The following is a 19283-nucleotide window of genomic DNA, read 5'->3' as shown; positions in this document are numbered from 1 at the left end:
AGGATGAGGAAGCTGTCTTGCCGACACGAACCCAAACCCCCGTCACCCTGGAGGCGGCCACACCTGCCCCTCTTGTCCCCGGTGGGGGCCAAGCAGGCTGGTGTGGCTGAGCCCTATTCATCCTACTCGGGACTTGGCTGCTGTGTGGCTCCAGGCTCAGCCAGCCTCAGCGTCCACAGTTGTCGCTGTCCTGTTGACTGGGGCTTGGGGGCAGAGAGACTGGCAGGTATGACACCCGAACACCACAGTAGGTTTGGAAGGTAACCTGCCTTGTAAGGTTCGCACACCAACGCCCCACTTCTGCGGAGTTAGGACAACCACCACCCAGCAGCTGCCCCACGGGCGAAGGGCGGTGCTGGCTTAACTCACTTCACCCATTCGATCTGAAAATGTCCTTCCTGTGAACTTTCTGCCTGGGACAGACCCAGGGCTGGACTGAAGTAGCCAGGAAAATGTCACTTCCAAGAACGTTGCCAAATCCTTGGCTCACAAAGTCCAGAGCAACACGGTTCTGAGTTACCGCAGGTGACCTTCTCTCATAACCACACACATCCATATAAATACAAATCTGGTGCCGTGTCAGAGCCTTGTGTGAAAGGACCACATGATTCGTGCAATGACTCATAGGGCTATGTGTGAAAAAGGTGTAGGGAGGGGAAAGCAATCTGAGAGTATTCAGCATTTTCCATCAAGTAACCGGCAAAACATTGTAAGAATACAATACAGAAATAATGGGGGAAAAAATCTTCCCAAATAGCTATCACGAAAGCCAGTGTCCTGGGGGAGATGTTCTCTCCCCCCACAAAAAGAGACATGTATTTCCACCCATGTATCCTACCATCCACACGAGTTACCAAAAGCCACGTTGTTCATAAACCACCAGTTTTGTAGAGAACATGACTATTCCACACAGTAAAGAGAAATCTTCAAATCCGTCTTTCCAAACTTTGGGTCCGGAGCTGTGAAGGTGGCCTTTAGAACTCTCTGGAGTTGTGACCACACAGCTGGAAAGCTAGTGCCAGAAGGAAAGAGGGTCCTTGACCCCCTCCCGGCAGACAAGCTGTCCCCCAGGGAGGGGAGGGGGCTGCTAAAGAGGCCAAGAGATCTTTCCACTTCTGAACTTCCCCTTTTTGGGCAAGGTCTGCATACCGGCTCCAGGAGGAATCCGGATCCCTCAGATTATAGGAAGGAAACAGCAAAACCAATCAGAAAGGAGGCAGGTGGGGCAGGTTAACGCAGGAACCCAGGGCGCCCTGTAAAGCCAGGCAGCCAGGCAAGTGACTGTGGACAGAGGCCACGGTCAGGAAGGCCGGCTTTGGGAGACCAAATGACTGGTGGGATGACCGTTTTGTGTTTCTTTCCCTTTTCCTATTCCTCCCAGGCTTTCTGCGGTCTCAAGTATTTTGGTGTTTGGGGAAACTAACAAGGGCCTTATGGAGAGATGCTACCAGAACTGTTACAGTCAGTGACACGGGTCACTCCCTGCTAGTCCCTCCCCATGTCCCGCCCACCCACATCCCCCAGGGACTTAAAAAGGCTGCCTCCCGGTGGCGCCAAGTGGCTCAGTCCATTAAGCGTCTGGCTTCAGCTCCCGTCATGATCTTGCGGTTTGGGAGTGAGTTCGAGCCCTGCGTCAGGCTCTGTGCTGACAGCCCAGAGCCTTCAGCCTGCTTTGGATTCTAGTCTCTCTCTCTCTCTCTCTCTCTCTCTCTCTCTCTCTCTCTCTTTCTGCCCCTCCCCTGGAACCTGCTTCAGACTCAGTGTCTGCCCCTCCCCTGCTCTCCCTCTGTCTTTGCCTCTCAAAACTAAATATTAAAAAAAATTTTTTTTTACGGCTGCCTCACTGTCCTCTCCACTTTCCATAATTTGCTGGGCTGGTCAGTTTGACCTGTGGCTAATGACCCCTGATTCCAGCCAGAGGACCACCAGGTGGAGCCCACAAGTGCCTCTAGCCGGCAGCTGCCCGCCCCCCTTGCTGGCGCCTGAGGTCCTGGACTTCCCGGCCGGCACACGCGCCCTTCCCCGGGACCGAGCCCCGTCCTCCTGGAGCTCGTTGGGTCCGGCTGTGCCTGCGCTCACCTGAGACCTACTTTCCAGGCAAAGCGTCAGACTCCCGGAGCCGGGAAACGGTGTAGGTCTTACCTGCGCCGGGAACCCCGGCCAACTGGCCCCTGTTGGATTCGCTTTCCGCATTTCAGATCCCGGGGCTACGAGGAGACCCGGCCCCAGGGCCGGCCCCGCCCTCGGGCTCGGCCGCGGCAGGCACCGGGAGGGGTCCCGGGTAGGCGAGGGGGCGGGTCTCCCCGGCCAAGGTCCCCTCTTCCTCCTGCGGTGGACGCAGCACTCACCGGTCGTCCCTGGGCGCATCTTCCAGGTGCGGCTCCCTGGGGACCCGAGGGACCTCGCTGGGACCGTGTGGCGAGGAAGGCACCGAGACGCGCCCTCGAAGCGCACAGCGGCGGGGAAGGAGAGCAAAGGGCGGGCGGAGGGGCCGAGACGGAAGTGCGGGCCGGGTGCGGGCCGGGCGGGTGCTGGCCCGGCAGGTGCCTGCAGATCCGGCAGGTGCGGGCCGGCAGGTGCGCGGGGCGGCGCCCGCGAGCCCCGGGCCGGCAGCCCAGGCGGGATGCTCCCTCCGCCCCGCCGACAGGGGGCCAGGAGTAACGAGCAGGGTTTGTTCCTGAGGCAGGACACTGGGTCCCGGAACGGTTCGCGGCCTCAGCCCCCAGTACAATGTCTCACAAGAGGAAACAGCTACAAAGACAAGCATGTCCTGAGCCTTTGAATCGTCAAAGCCGAGTGCTAGCAGGGTCCAGGCTAGCGGTCAACAGCCCCTGGGCCAAAGTCATGAGGCTCCTTGCTTCATCCAGAACGTTCCCACCGCCCACCACAGTCCTCCACCTCGTGTCCTTTTTTAACCTCAGGGCCTGATTTGGGGAAATGTGGCAGGGACAGTGCCCCGGGCGCCATCGGTCAGGGTCACAGGTTTACAAGCCCTTTTGTTCACATGGAGGCCCGGGGCTGCCAGGGCCGCAGTCCGGCAGGTGTTCGAAGAAAGCTTCCCAGAAGACGCCCCAGCTCCTAATAGGAAGAGTCTCTCTCTGTGTAGACTCACATTCCAGACACCCATCAGGTTTTTACAGCTCTTTGGAACACACCATAGTCATCGTGGCCTCAGACTGCCAAGGGTAAGTTAAGGCTCCGAGGGCAGTTGGTCACCTTCGCAGAGCAAGAGTGTTCCAGGTGGACAGGTCTTTGCAAAAAACCCACGCCCACCCCCCGAGTCCGTGGCCCCCACAGTTCTGCTGGTCCCTGTTTCTCTTCCCCGGAAAAGCCCAGAGGCCCCAATGGTGCAACACAAAGTCCCCTCACCTAGTCCCAGGATACGCATCAACCTGTGGGCTGTCAAAAGGGACTTGACCGTGACCCTTCCCCATCGTGGTCTTTGCCTCCTGAGGAGCTCCTGCGTGGCCCCATCTAGGGAGCCTGGGGACACATGTCCTGTGGACAGTTTGGCTTGAGTCCTCCAGGTCACCCCCTTCCCCAATGGTTCCCCACATCAGGGCGATCCGAAGACGGGGTCTCCCAGCTCCAGGGCTTGAGAACTGTACCATAGCTTCAGCATGGCACATTTCCCTTGGGATGCCGCTTCAGGGCTGCTCTCCAGCTGCTCCTAAGTTACATTGAGCAAGCGCATCGATTCATTAAAGTGGATGTTGGGGGGCGCCGGGACGGCTCAGCCAGTTGAGCATCTGACTCCTGATATCGGCTCAGGTCGTGATCTCACGGTCGTGCTGCCAAGCCCCCCGTCCGGCTCCACGCTGAGCATGGAGACTGCTCGAGATTCTCTCTCTCTGCTCCTCCTGCCCTGTTCATGCGTGCACACACACATGCTCTCTCTCTCTCTCAATAAAAAAATAAAAATAAAAATAAAATATAGAAATAAAAATAAATAAAAGTAAATAAAAATAAAATAAAATAATTTTAAAAATTTTTTAATAAAGTGGATATTGGTTTCATTGACCAAGAGTCTCAGCTTTTTGCCTTTGGCTCACCTGACTTCGGAGATTGAGCGTTTATGTCCTGTTGTTTTCTTCTTCTTTTTTTTTTAATGTGGTAAAAAAATACATAATATAAAACCTACTGTCTTTTGCCACATTTAAAATTTTACATTTTAAGCGTACAGCTCAGTAGTGTTCAGTATATTCACATTGTCGTGCAACAGATTCAGGACATTTTTGTCTTGCGAAACTGAGACTCTGTCTCCGTTAATATCAGCTCCCCTCCCCCCACCCCCCGCTCTTGGCAACCGCCATTCTACTCTTTTTCTATGAAGTCATCTCCTTTAGATACTTCACAGAAGTGGAGCCTCCACCATTTGTCTTTTTATGACTAGCTTATTTCACTTAGTATGATGTCCTCAAGGGGCATCCGTTGGATGCCTCAAGGGGCGCTCGACAGGATTTCATGCTTTCTTAAGGCTGAATAATACTCCGTCGTGCATACATTCCACATTTTGTTCATCCATTTATTTGTTGATGAACACTTGGGTTATGTCCGCCTCGTGACTACTGTGAGTAATGCTGCTATGAACATAGCAGATGGATGCACATCTCTTCGAGACCCTGCTTTCAATTATTTTTGGGTACGCACCCTGAAATGAGATTGCTGGATCATATGGCAATTGTATTTATAAGTTTTTAAGGAACCACCGTGCAGTTCCCCTCAGTGGCTACACCATTTTATATTCCTAATATAAAGTATTGGTGTGCACGTATTCCAATTTGTCCACATCCTCACCAACACATGTTTTGTTTTGCTTTTAAATTTTTTAAATAGTAGCCATCCTAAGGGCTATGGGCTGGTATCTCACTGTGGTTTGATTTGCATGAGTCTCTAATGATGAGTGATACGGAGCATCTTTTCGTATGCTTTTTGGCCATCTGCATATCATCCTTGGAGAAATGTCTGTTCAAGTTCTTCGCACATTTTGTAGTCTGATTTTGTTGTTGTTGCTGCTGATCTGTAGGGGTTCTTGAAATATCCTGGATATTAATTCCTTATCCGATGTATTGTTTGCAAATATATTCCCTGATTCGGCAGGTTGCTTTTCCACTGTGTTGATTGTGTCCTACGATGCACAGTTGATAAGTTTGATACAGTCTCCTCTATTTTTGTTGTTCTTGCCTGTGCTTTCGGTGTCACGTCCGAGAAATCATTACCAAAGCCAGTGTTGTGAAGTTTTTCTCCTGTGTTTCCTTCTAGGGGTTTTACAGTTTTAGGACCTACATTAAGGTCCTTGATCCATTTTGAGTTAGTTTTCGTATGTGGTGTTAGGGAAGGGCCTCGCGACATTCTTTTGATGTGGATGTCCACTTTTCCCAATACCATTTGTTGAAGAGACTGTCCTTTCCCTATTGAATGGTCTTGGCATCCTTGTCCAAGATCATATGACCATATATGCAAGGGTCTCTTTATGGGCTCTCTGGTACATTCCATTGATGTATACAGAATCTTTCTTTATGCCAGTACCACGTTTTTGATTACTGTAGCTTTATAATAAGTTTTGAAATCAGAAAGTGTGAGCCTTCCAACTTTTTCTTTTTCAAGATTGTTTTGGATATTCAGAGCCCTCTCGGATTCCACTGGAATTTTTGGTTGGATTTTTCTATTTCCATAAAAAAAAAAAACATCATTGCGATTTTGATAGGGCTTTCATTGAATCTGTAGACTGTTTTGGGTGGTATTGATAGCTTAATGATAATAAACCTTCCAATCTGTGGACACCAGGTGTCTTTTCATTTATTGGTGACTTCCTTCCTTTCTTTCAGCTACGTTTTCTAGTTTTCAGTGTATAAGCTTTTCTGCATCCTTGGTTAAGTTAGGGTGTGTTTTCATTTTGCTCTAATCACCTGCATTAGACCCTGTTCCCCATTCTCAGCCGGTCTGTAACAAACATGTCTAATCAATTCTCCCTAGCAGCTCCCATTGTTTGAGAAGAAAAAATGATATAATTTCCATTTCTGCTGATCTATACTAAGGAATTTTTTTCTTTTATAAAAAGTAAATGCTATGTATACGAACAGTAAAAATGTAAAAAAAAATCTATGAGGCTAATAAAAGGCGGGATGACTATTTAAATAAATTACTATTACCCACTTGGAACTCAACTCAGGAACTTAAAATGATTGGTATCAAGATTATATATTACTTGTAATATACATGGAAAATATACATGAAATTTACTTTAAGTGAAAAAGCAGGAACAAAAGCAGACATTTATGCCTATAAGAAGACTAGACGGAAACACATAAAAGCAAAAAACCTGTGGTATTTGCCTGTGCGTACTATAAAGCCACATTACCTAAAAAAAATTTAAATAAATAAGCACTACAAGATATGGAACTAACCTAAGCGTCCATCGATAGAGAGATGGGTAAAGAAGATCTGCTGTAGATATATAATGGGATATTACTCAGCTATAAAAAAAGAATGAAACCTTGCCATTTGTGACAACATGGATAGACTTGGAGAGTATAACGCTAAGTGAAGCAAGTCAGACAGAGAAAGACAAATATGACATAATCTCACTTCTATGTGGAATCGAAAAAACCTACCAACCAAGCAACCAACCAACCAAAACCAGAAACAGACTCATGAATACAGAGAACTGGTGGGTGCCAGAGGAGAGGGGGCTGGGGGGATGGGTGAAACAGGTGACGGGGACGAAGAGGCACAAACTTCTGCTTGTAGAATAAATAAGTCCCAGGGCTGAAAGGTACAGTATAATATTGGAATGCCTTTGTATGGGGACAGACGGTAACTAGCTGGCAGTGAGCGCTGTGTAGCAGTAAGGCATAGAATGCTGACTCATTGTGTTTTACACCTGAAATGAACACAGCACACAGTTCCCCCTCAATTCCTCATGCGTGTGTGGGCCAGCTGGGCCACAGGCTCATCTGCACAGCCCTTCCCCCTCAACAGGCCCCTTCCCTCCGCTAGGTCCAGGGTTCCCTCCCCAGAGTCCCCAGAGACAGCTACTGTCCCTAGCATTCCCCGTGGTCCTCAGAGCCTGTCTCCGCATACGCAAGCCTGCGCATATCTCCCTCAGCCTTTTTACACAAAAGATATATTGTACGTGGTGTTTCACAACTCACCTTTTTATGTTAGAGTATCTTAGAAAGCTTTGTACATAAACACACCTGGGCTTTGCTCATTCTTCCTGAGTGCTGTGTTCGATTCCATGGTTGGGTGAAGCACGTCTCTGTCACTTTTTTTTTCAAAACTTTATTTAAATTCTAGTTAGTTAACATGTAGTGTAATATTGGTTCCAGGAGTAGAATTCAGTGATTCATTACTTACACACAACACCCAGGGCACCTCACAACCAGTACGCCCATCACCCATTTAGCCTATCCCCCCCCCCCCCACCTCCCCTCCATCAACTCTCAGTTTGTTAAGAGTCTCTTGTGGTTTGTTTTTTTTTTGTTTTGTTTTTTTGTTTTTTTTTTAATTTTTTTTTTCAACGTTTATTTATTTTGGGGACAGAGAGAGACAGAGCATGAACGGGGGAGGGGCAGAGAGAGAGGGAGACACAGAATCGGAAACAGGCTCCAGGCTCTGAGCCATCAGCCCAGAGCCTGACGCGGGGCTCGAACTCACGGACCGCGAGATCGTGACCTGGCTGAAGTCGGACGCTTAACCGACTGCGCCACCCAGGCGCCCCTCTTGTGGTTTGTTTATCTCTCTTCTTCCCCCCACGCCCCCCCACCATGGTAAATCATATCTTTAAGCCACACCCTTTATTTTGGGATGAACATATTCTTTAAATAGGTGTAGAAGAGCAGTTTTGGTTATTTTTAGTCTTTTGCACTATTAACAATGCTGCAATGAATAACCTTCATGTATCCACGTTGGCATAAATATTGAGAAACGTTAAAAACAGATTTTCTAAAAAGTGACTGCTCGGACTTCAAGCTATACTACAAAGCTGTAACCATCAAGACAGTGTGGTAGTGGCACAAAAAAAGACACTCAGATCAATGGAAGAGAATAGGGAACCCAGAAATGGACCCACAGATGTGTGGCCAACTCATCTTTGACAAAACGGGAAAGAATATCCAATGGAATAAAGACAGTCTCTTCAGCAAGTGGTGCTGGGAAAACTGGACAGCGACATGCAGAACAATGAACCTGGACCACTTTCTTACACCAGACACAAAAATTAACTCAAAACGGATATAAGACCTAAACGTAAGACAGGAAGCCATCAAAATCCTCGAGGAGAAAGCAGGCAAAACCTTTTTGATCTTGGCCGCAGCAACTTCTTACTTGACTATCGGGACCTCAACAAAATAAAAAGCTTCTGCACAGCGAAGGAAACAATCAGCAAAACTAAAAGGCAACCACCAGAATGGGAGAAGATACGTGCAAATGACATATCAGATAAAGGGTTAGTATCCAAAATCTATAAAGAACTTCTCAAACTCAACACCCAAAAACCAAATAATCCAGTGAAGCAATCGGGAAAAGACATGAATACATGCTTCTCCAAAGAAGACATCCAGATGGCCAACCGACACATGAATAAGTGCTCAATATCACTCATCATCAGGGAAATAGAAATCAAAACCACACTGAGATACCACCTCACAACTGTCAGAATGGCTGACATGAACAACTCGGGCAACAACAGATGTTGGCGAGGATGCGGAGAAAGAGGATCTCTTTTGCACTGCTGGTGGGAATGCAAGCTGGTGCAGCCACTCTGGGAAACAGTATGGAGGTTCCCCAAAAAACTAAAAATAGAACCACCCTACGACCCAGCAATTGTACTACTAGGCATTTATCCAAGGGATACAGGTGTGCTGTTTCAAAGGGATACATGCACCCCAATGTTTATAGCAGCGCTATCGACAATAGCCAAAGTATGGAGAGAGCCCAAATGTCCATTGATGGATGAATGGACAAAGAAGATGTGGTGTATCTATCTATCTTTCTATCTATCTATAGATAGATATATGTATCTATATACATATTTATATATATATCTATATATGTATCTATAGATATACACACACGCACACACAATGGAGTATTACTCGGCAATCAAAAAGAATGAAATCTTGCCATTTGCAACTACGTGGATGGAACTGGAGGGTATTAAGCTAAGTGAAATTAGTCAGTCAGGGAAAGACAAATGTCATATGACTTCACTCATATGAGGACTTTAAGACACAGAACAGATGAACACAAGGGAGGGAAAGCAAAAATAATATAAAAACAGGGAGGGGGACCAAACAGAAGAGACTCTTATTAAATATGGAGAAAAAACAGAGTGTTGCTAGAGGGGTTGTGGAAGGTGGGATGGGCTAAATGGTAAGGGGCATTAAGGAATCTACTGAAATCATTGATGCGCTATATGCTAACTAACTTGGATGTAAATTTAAAAAAAAAGTGATTGCTCTGATATACTTTCGTAGGTTTAAAAGCCATTCGTGATTTGTATTTCTTTTTCAGGAACCATCTAGTCATATCAATTGCCCAGTCTTCTATGAAGCTGTTAGCCTTTTTCTTTTTGAGTTGTGGTAGCTGTGAGAAATACTTTGTTGACTAGATAATACATTTATATAGTCCAATTTTTTTAAGTGTCTTAAAAGATATATGGTGATAAATCACCTCCCTACTCACGTGTCCTCTTTACCTAGTAGAAACCCGGAGTTATTAATTTCTTGGGTGTCCTTCCAGAATTTCTTCCGACATACCCAACCAAACCCCACCGCGCGCACACACACACACACACACACACACGTGAACAAACTGTCACATACTCTGCCCCTGCCCCCACCTCTTGCTTGTCAAGATATCTTGGAGAGTTTTCACTTGTGTCTACAGAACTCTCCCTCGTTCTTTCAACAGCTACAAAGCATCTGACAGCGGGGCTGGACCACAATTTATCTAGCAAGCTCCTCACTAGAGACATTCTTTTCCACTTCTCATTAGGACTAACACTGTAACAAGAATCTTGCATGTAGAACGTTTCACTTACGTGAAATGAATAAAACAACAATAACAAAACTATCTTTGATGTTGGGGCGCCCAGCTGGCTCAGTTGGTAGAGCAGGGCAGTCTTGGTCTGGGGGTCACAAGTTGGAGCCCCATGCTGGGCATAGAACCTACTTAAAAAAAAAATCCTAGAAGCGGAACTGCCGAGCTTCTGCTATTTGTAATTTTGATAAAAGTTTGCCAAAACGGATCTGGATGGCTGTTGCACTCATTGACAATCATGCTGATGCACGTTTGTTTCGTCATAAAGTCTTCTCCAGGATAATTTTTCCTACTCTTGATTTTCACTTTACTTGCTTACTTGGGAAAGCACTGCCATTTAAAATGGGTCTCCCCTTATTACAATTTAAAAAAAAGGGGGGGAGGCGGGTGCCTGGGTGGCTCAGTTGGTTGAGCGTCTGACTCTTGGTTTCGGCTCAGGTCATGATCTCATGGTTCCGTGGGTTCAAGCCCCGCGTCGGGCTCCGTGCTGGCATCACGGAGCCTGCTTAAGTTTCTCTCCCTCTTCCTCTCTCTTCCCTTCCGCTACTCATGCTGTCTCTGTCTCTCTCAAAATAAATAAGTAAACATTTTAAAAAATTAAAAAAATAAAATTATCTGATTTTTTTGTTTTTACAGCTTTGGAGTTTTGCCTTACTTAGAAAGGCCTTTCTCCCCTTCCCCCCAGTTTCTTATTTTTTGATTAAAATATTTGATCCCTCCATATTAACTCTGATGGAGATTTTATTTTCTTCCCCTCTGGCTGGCCGGTTGCTTGCTATTTGTTGAATGATCATTTCCTAATATTGACTGAATTGCCCCGTCACCATATTAAGGCTCAAGTGTACTTGTTTTGATGTCTGGACTTTATATTCTGTTTTCTCCGCCTCGTCTCCCTCTGCTCAGGTATTAGTGACCCTTGCGTGTTCACTTTACCCAGAATTTTGGCTTCAGCTGTCACTGCTCATGTTGGCCGTCCCACTCCAGCCACAGAGCCCCCAGCATGGGCCACACTCTGATCTGGAGGCTGGACTGAGAGATCTTTTTCAGCCCTCACCACAGCCTAAAGGGAAGTTATCTTAACCCCTTTACAAGTGGTAAAGTGAGAGGCGCCTGGGTGGCTCAGTCAGTGAAGCGTCCGATTTCGGCTCAGGTCATGATCTCGTGGTTTGTGAGTTCGAGCCCCACATCAGACTCTGTGCTGATGGCTTGGAGCCTGGAGCCTGCTTCGGATTCTGTGTCTCCCTCTCTCGCTGCCCCTCCCCTACTCACACTCTGTGTGTGTCTCTTTCAAAAATAAGGACTTAATGGTAAAATGAAGCATCAATTGTCACAAAAGCCATCAGTTAGGGAGTGAGGATTCCAAAGGATTCTAAGTGAGTCCGAATGTACTAAGTTCTCCTTGAGTGTTTTTGCTTGCTGAAGTCACAGCACAGGACAGGCCAGGGCCTCCTAATCGCAGTACTCTATAGTCATGGCCCCTAAGTTCTGTCTCCTTGGATCCTCAGAATGACCTGGCTTCCAAATTCTCCATCTCAAAAATCCATAGCACATAAAATGCTAAGGCCTTTTAACTTTTCTTTCAAAGAATTAGATTTAGCCTCTTAACAACTAAGCCAGTTGTTTTTCTTATTGATCCCATAGCTGGAGACTCCACATGTTGAAATGCCTGGAAATTTCTGGAAACGAACTTCCCTTCTTCTCCTGGGGCAGGTGTCAGACGTCATCACTGTGTCTCCACATCCCTCACCCTTTATTCTGCACCCTTTTGTTTCTCTACGCTGCACTATGTTTATTTAGCTTTTTGTGACTTTCCGGTCACTAATTACATAGCTCTATCTAATCTGCTGTTAAACGCGGTCATTTGAGTTTGTTGTTATTGTACAGACTTTTATTTCTAGGAATTCGATTTGGTTCTTTTTCAAAGCTACTTATAATAGAACTTTATATTATATAATTTTCTGTTTCCTGAAGGTATCTTAAAGCCTGATTTGACTTTAATCATAATTAGTGTAGCCAGTTAACAGTCTAGAGCTATAACCTAGAGATTATTACAGTCTATAATCTGATTATAATTTGTTTGAAATCTTCGCAAGCTGTTTTCCTGGTTTGTAGCTCATGGAGATTTTTGCCTGACTGGCTGTGCACTGGGCATTGTATTTGAAAAAAAAACAATGTGTGAAAAAACGTCTTCGGGCCAGTGAAAGTAATTTGCTCCTGAAAATATTTGTGTTTGTTTTTGCTGGGATCTGAGTCATGACCACTCTGGGACCATCTATAAAAATATACATATAGGGGTACCTGCATGTCTCAGTTGGTTAAGCATCCGACTTTGGCTCAGGTCATGATCTCAAGGTTCACGAGTCTGAGCCCTGCCTTGGGCTCTCTGCTGTTAAACACAGAATCTGCCTCAGATCTTCTGTCCCCCCTCTCTCTGCCCCTCTCCCGCTGGCCCATGTGCTCTCTCACTCAAAAATGAATAAACATTAACATATATATATAAACATTAATATATATATACACACACACATATATATATATATATATATATATATATAGTCAAGGCTTGAAAACTCATGAATGACCTAGTTGATTCAAAACTGGCTATAATTCAACATAAGCTGTTCATCTGAGGTTAGTGTCTACCCTGATGGAGCTGGGCTCCCCGCCCCCCCCCCCCCCCCGCTTTTTTTTTTTACATGGAAGGTCTGCTGTCATACTCCTTCGTGCTAATTTGGGGGATTAACAGTGCCCTTGGATAGAATGCAGCTTCCTGGCATGCCGCCCCCAGAGGTGGGGGTGCATCTTTGGGGAGCATAGGGAGGTGGTGAGCTCAGTCTGGAGTAGGGGGCACAAGGTGACCGGGATGCTAGAGAAACATCACGGTAAACAAGGAGGAACCCATTGTCAACAGGGATGCCGTCAACTGTAAGGGACAATGAGCAGGAGACAGAAGAGATAAGGGCAAGATCAGTCTACCCCTGTGACTGGTGGCCGAGGATAATGAGGGCTCCTACATGACATTGACACATGCCCACAAAGGGGTCTCTGCAAAGAAGACCAGCCAAGTTCTTTGCCTTGTTTGGGGAGCCGCTCAATGTCTGCCTCCTTCATCAGCACATAGGCTCCACCAAGGCGGGGCCACATCCCGCGCACTGCCGGCCCCCGGGTGCCCAGCACAGAGCCTGGCACAGAAGCGTTTCTCAACAGATCTCTGGTGAACACGCGAGTGCGTGAACTCACGAGTGAACCAAGGATTCCACTGAGTGAGACACAGGTCAGGAGGGCGGCAGACCGAAAGGGGAAAGGAGTTAGGACTCTGATTTAGGTACTGAGCGAGCAGATCAAAGGCTGCCCGAAGGCAGAGTCCATAAACAGGAGGATTTACAGGAATCTGGAAAGAAGGAAGGTCACAAACAGGAAAGGAGTCATCCAACTAAAGGTAATAAAGCCCCACCTGAGTTTTCTTCCGACCACACGAGGGGCCACAAATGGAGGACACGGACACAGACCATGACTGTGGCCACACCGCACTGTCTTAGAGACAAAATATATACCAGGTGTCTTTTTTTTTTTTTAACAATGTTTTTTAGAGCAGTTTTAGGTTCATAGCAAAATTGAACGGAAAATAGAGGTTTCCCATAGTCCCCCCTCCCCCACCCCGTCAACATTCCCCACGGGAGGGTACATTTGTTACAAACTGATCAATCTACACAGACATGTCATAATCACTCAGAGTCCACCGTCTACACTAGGATTTGCTCATGGTGTTGTAAATTCTGTAGGTGTGGACAAACGTATAGCGACAGGTTTCCAGCGTCATAGTATCACGCGGAGTAGCTTCATTGCCCTAAAGATCCTCTGTGCTCTGCCTGTCATCTCTCCCTGCCCCCCAGCCCTTGGCAACCACTGACCGTTTTATTGTCTCCACAGTTGTAGCGAGAGTGTCCTACAGTTGTAATCATACAGTACGTAGCCTCTTCCGCCTCTTCCGACGGGCTCTTCTCAGCCATCTGTGTTTAACTTTCCTCCCCATGTCTTTTTACGACCTGACAGATCATTTCTTTTAGCACTGATTAACCCATGGCTGTTTTGGATGCACCCGCTGATCTCTTCACCGACTGAAGGACATCCTGGTTCCTTCCAAGCTTTGGCAATTATCAGTAAAGTCCCGAAAAACAACGGTGTGTGGGTTTTGGCGTGCACGTAAGCTTTCAAGTCCTTGGGGTAAAGATCAAGGAGCATGACTGCTGGGTCATTCGGGAAGAATACGTTTAGTTTTGTAAGAAACCCCCCAAATCGTCCAAAGTGGCTCTACCGTTTTGCATTCCTGATCCATATCCTCACCAGCATTTGGGGTTGTCAGTGCTCTGGGTTTCGCGTATTTTAAACAGGTGCTTGGCGGTGTCTGTGTCTTAATTTGCACTTCCCTCAGGACATATGATGTGGATTATCTTTCCATTCACTTATCTGACATTTGTATATCTTTGGTGAGGTGTCTGTTAAATCCTTTGGTCCATTTGAAATTTAGTTGTCGGTTTTCTTATGGTTGAGTTTTTAGAGCTCTTTGTATATTTTGGGTGACAGTTCCTTGTCAGATGTGTCCTTTGCAAATATTTTCTCCTGGACTGTGGCTTGTCTTTTCATTCTCTTGACACTATCTTTTGGAGAGCAGACATGCTGAACTTCAATGAAGTCCAGCTTATCAATGATTTCTTTCAGGATCGTGCCTTTTGTGTTGTATCTAAAAGGTCATCACCATACCCAAGGTCATGTAGGTGTTCTCCTAGTTTATCTTCTGGGAGTTTTATAGTTTTGCATTTCACAGTTGTGTCTGGGATCAGTTTTTCTTTTTTTAATGTTTATTTATTATTTATTTTGAGAGGGAATGAGATTGCGTGAGTGGGGGAGGGGCAGAGAGAGAGGGAGAGAGAGAGAATCCCAGTCAGCCTCCGAGCTGTCAGTGCAGAGCCCGATGCAGTGCTCAATCCCACAAACTGTGAGATCATGACCTGAGGCAAAATCAAGAGTTGCAATCTTGACTGGGCCACCCACGAGCCCCCGGGATCAATTTTGAGTTAATTTTTGTAAAAAGGTGTAAGGTCTGTTTCTAGATTCGGGGTTTGGGGGGGGGGGGGTTGGGTCTTTTTTTTTTTTGCATGTGGATGTTCCATTGTTCCACGATCATTTGTTGAAAAGACTATCTTTGCTCCCTTGTCTTTGCTTCTTTGTCAAAGATCAGCTAACTATATGTGGGTCTATTACTAAGCTCTCTAGTCTATTCCATTGATCTACTTGTCTATTCTGTCACCAACACCACAGTGTCTTAATCGCTGTAGCTTTATAGTAAGTCTTGAAGTTGGGTAATGTCAGTCCTGAGACTTTGTTTTTCTCCTTCAATACTGTGTTGGCTATTCTGAGTGGTTTCCTTCTCCATATAAACTTTAGAATCAACTTGTCAATATCCACAAAATAACTCTCTGGGATTTTGATTGGGATTGCAGTGAATCTACAGATCAAGTTGGAAAGAACCGACATCTTCCAATATTGAGTCTTCCTATCCATGAACATGGAATATCTCTCCCATTTACCTTTTCTTTGATTTTGTTCATTAGTGTTTTGTAGTTTTCCTCATATAGATCTTGTACATATTTTTTTTAGATTTATACCTAAGTATTTCATTTTGGGGGGTGATAATTAAATGGTATTATAGCATTTTTAGAACTGCTGAGATTAAATGAACTGATATATGGAATGTGCTGGCACAGACAGCCCGAAGCTAGCAGGCACTGAGACATGTTATTGTTTATGCACACTGCACTTCGTCCTATAAGGCACTGAGGGTTGCCAGAGAGTCTGCTGAGTTGGGAGTGAGACTGTTCAGAGTCCAGGCCAGCTGACCAACCACAAGGAAAGTAAAGGCTCTCCATGTCCTGGGAGGTCTCCTAGGAAAGCCATAGGACAATGGAAGAGCCGACCCTTCCAAGTTCTTCCAACCTTGGAAGAGGAAATGTTCATCTTTTTTTTTTTTTTAACATTTATTTATTATTGAGAGACAGAGAGAGAGACAGAGCATGAGCAGGGAGAGGGACAGAGAGAGAGGGAGACACAGAATTCGAAGCAGGCTCCAGGGTCTGAGCTGTCAGTACAGAGCCTGACGCGGGGCTCGAACCCACACACCGTGAGATGCGAAGTGCCTGTGATCTGTTTCCTCACACCTCCCCGGGAAATGCGAGGTTTGTGAGAAACAAAACCAAAAAAACAAACACCCAAACTCATTTCCTTTGCTGCTGGCTTTCACTTTTTATGAAACAATTTTTGCTGGCTACAGTGACTGAAATTTGGAGGATGAAGAGCATGGAAATCGGATCAGACTGACCCTGATCTCCTAGCTCCATCTCTCAGCAGCTGGGTGGTCTGGGGTGGGAGCTACTTTGGAGGTGGGGAGCCATGTCCACAACACCCACCCCAGAGGTGAGAGAATACAGAGAAGGTACCAGAATGATGCTGGATGTAAGAAGGGAACCCATAAATGGTCACTATTATTATTTTTAAGAGATTTTAGGAGTTATTTTATTTCTCATTGTCACAAGCAATCAAGATGAAAAATTAGCTGAATTTCAGCTTTGATCTAGAAAAAAGTTGGGGCGCCTGGGTGGCTCAGTCACTTAAGCATCTGACTCTTGGTTTCGGCTCAGGTCATGATCTCATGCTTCCTGACACGGAGGCCCCCATCAGGCTCTGCTCTGACAGTGCAGGGCCCGCTGGGGATTCTCTCTCTCTCCGTCCCTCTCTGCCCCTCCCCGGCTATCTCTCAAAATAAATTTTAAAAATAAATAAAGAAAGAAAGAAATAAACGGAAAAAGTTAAGTAAGAGACTACCACAAACACACCGTGGGACACCTGTCCTAGAATATTCCGATGAGAAAAGATGTTTCCTAAAGGTAAGTCCTTTGGCAAAGAACACAAACCATGTCAACAGCGCGCGTAACGGTCCCAAAATGCTAAAAGGAGGAAAACACAGGATTTCTGAAACTCGGTGACCGGGAAGCGGCACCAGCTGCCATAGGTTGGCGGTTGGGAACCTGGGGAGGACTGCCCTCGTCCTCCACCGCACCCCCAAACCGTCACCCATCACTGCCGGGCCCCCACGCGGAACCCGCAGGCCCACTTTCTCTTCCACCCTCCTGTGAGGCACCCGAGAGAGGGCGGCCCCCTTTCCAGCCCCGCAGACAGCTGCCCCCCCCCCCCAACCTGGGGCGGGATCGGAGCCTGTCTCGGGATGAGTGACGCCTCACTTGGGACACGACGTCCTTTCGGGAGGGGGGGATCCTCGGAGAACTGAAAGCATCAGCAGCGAAGGGAAGGACAAAGCGTCGCACAACTCACCGCAGTCCCGCACCAACACGGGGGTCCCCCGCGGCCCCACTGCCCCGCCCGTCCCGCGCCACGCGGTTCTGGTGACGTCACCCGACCGCCCCCCCCACCCCAGCCCCGCTGGATGACCCGGATGGCACCCGACAGGGGCCCCCCTCCGCCGCCTCCCCTCCTTTCCGGATGCCTCCCCACGTGTCTCGTCCGCCCCGCTTTCAAGGAGGAGCACGGGTCTCGGGCCCCAACCCCACGCGCGACCCCGGCCGCCCACGTGGGGTCAAGCCCGGAGGCCCTGGGTCGGGGCCGGATGTCCCCGGCGGCCGAGAAGAAGGGGCCTGAGTCCTCCGAAGTGAAGGGCGGCTCCCTTCCAACCCCGGGGTCCCGCCCCTGCCCCGCCTCTGCCCCGCCTCGCCTCGCCCCGCCTCACCCCGCCTCGCCCGCGCGCTCTCACCCTGCCGCCGCCCTTCTCCGCGGGCCGGAGCCGGTGTGCGCCGCCTCGCCATCCCCGCCGCTGGGGGCGCCTCTCCCGACCTCCCTCCTCCCCCCCTCCCCCTCCTCCCCCCCTCCCCCTCCCCGCCGCCTCCCCACCGCGCAGGTCCCGCGGCGCCGAAAGGGGGCCCCACCGCCTCTCCCGCGCCCCCCGTGTCCCGTGGGCGCCACCCCCGCCTCTCCTGCTGGGCGGGCCCCGGGGAGCCACAGGAGGTCCACCGAGGCCTTCCCTCGGCCCGCCCTGCCGTAGGACCCCCTCACACTGCCTTAGGCTTTTCTGCCGTTGGGGTCGCCGAAACTGCTCAGCCAAAGGTCCCTGCAGGAGGGTCCCACAGCCAGAAGAGTGTGCCCCACAGCGGCGGGGCCTGCGAAGGGCCCCCTGCGGGGTAGTGTGAGAGCTCTCGGCCTGGAAGCCCAGTCATTGCTCCTGCTACCCGTGGGCACGCACTCGCACCGGCCCGGGCTGCTCCAAGCCGGGCGTGGCTTCCTCCCTGCCCTTTATAATCACCACTCAGTGTTGGAAGGTAAGAGGAGACTCCCTGGAAGGACTTTAGAATTAAAGTGCTTCTGAGAAAATGCTCCATTAGCGGCCTCCATCCTGCCCGCGCAGTACTTCCGCGTATAAAGTGGGATCAGGGGCTTCTTTGGTAGACACCCCCGCAGGCCCGTGGAAGGCAGGGCCTGTGTTTTCTCTGGGTCCTTCTCTGGGTCCCCAGTCCGCCGCCCTGGGTGGGGCACTCAGGGAGCGCTGGGCCACCACACGTGTGCTGAATGAATGCCTCTTGGAATGCAAAGCTGGCCCAAAGTCCAGGCTTCACCTAACCCCACTCCTTCTGAGCAGCTGTACCAGTCAGCTCCGGCTAGAACAGAACACCTCATACGGGGCAGCGAAAACAGTACAGGCTCATTTGCTTCCAGTTCTGGAGGCTTCAAAGCGTAGGACCAAGGTGCATGAAGATTAGGTTCTTGGGGAAGTCTCTCTTCCAGGGTCACGGATAGCTGCTGCTCTGCTGTGTGCTCATGTGATAGAGAGAGAGGGAGAGAGAGCGCGCACTCTGGTGTCTCTTCCTCTTCTTAGAAGGGCACTAATCCTATCAAGACCCTCATGACCTCATCTAGGCCTGATTATCTACCATTGCACGGGGGGTTAGCACTTTAACATACGCATTTTGAGGGGACACAAGCCTCTGGTGCGTAACAGCGTGATATCCAAACCCAGCGCCCCGCAGCCTTCCAGGAGGAAGTTATGGGGAGTTCCCCCCCCAACCCCCCACCCGACCCCTGCCCCTCGATGCTTTCTGTTGCAGATGAGGACATTGGGAACCCAGTTAAGTGACTTGACTGTGGGGTATGCTGTGACTCCTGTGCTATGTATAAAT

The 19283-nt window shown here is 48.4% G+C and overlaps 1 protein-coding gene across 3 annotated transcripts in view; it reads right to left on the bottom strand.

The window, feature by feature from the left end:
• Positions 1-17929, bottom strand: part of FAM3B (FAM3 metabolism regulating signaling molecule B) — a 57888-nt gene extending 39959 nt beyond the window's left edge. Inside the window, exon 1 of one of the 3 annotated variants that reach the window (XM_047874105.1) lies at positions 17867-17929. In XM_047874105.1, the coding sequence (XP_047730061.1) occupies positions 17867-17918 (52 nt within the window). In that variant the 5' untranslated portion in view covers positions 17919-17929. Of the gene's footprint in view, positions 1-2348; positions 2421-17866 lie in introns of those variants that run through there. The other 2 variants (XM_047874106.1, XM_047874107.1) reach the window with 2 other exon arrangements.
• Positions 17930-19283: the final 1354 nt, after the last annotated feature.

The sequence above is a fragment of the Prionailurus viverrinus genome, chromosome C2, assembly GCF_022837055.1.
Source record: "Prionailurus viverrinus isolate Anna chromosome C2, UM_Priviv_1.0, whole genome shotgun sequence".
In the NCBI taxonomy this organism is placed as follows: domain Eukaryota; kingdom Metazoa; phylum Chordata; class Mammalia; order Carnivora; family Felidae; genus Prionailurus; species Prionailurus viverrinus.
Note: the sequence above shows the minus strand (reverse complement) of the source record. Positions and strands in the feature narration are given on the sequence as shown.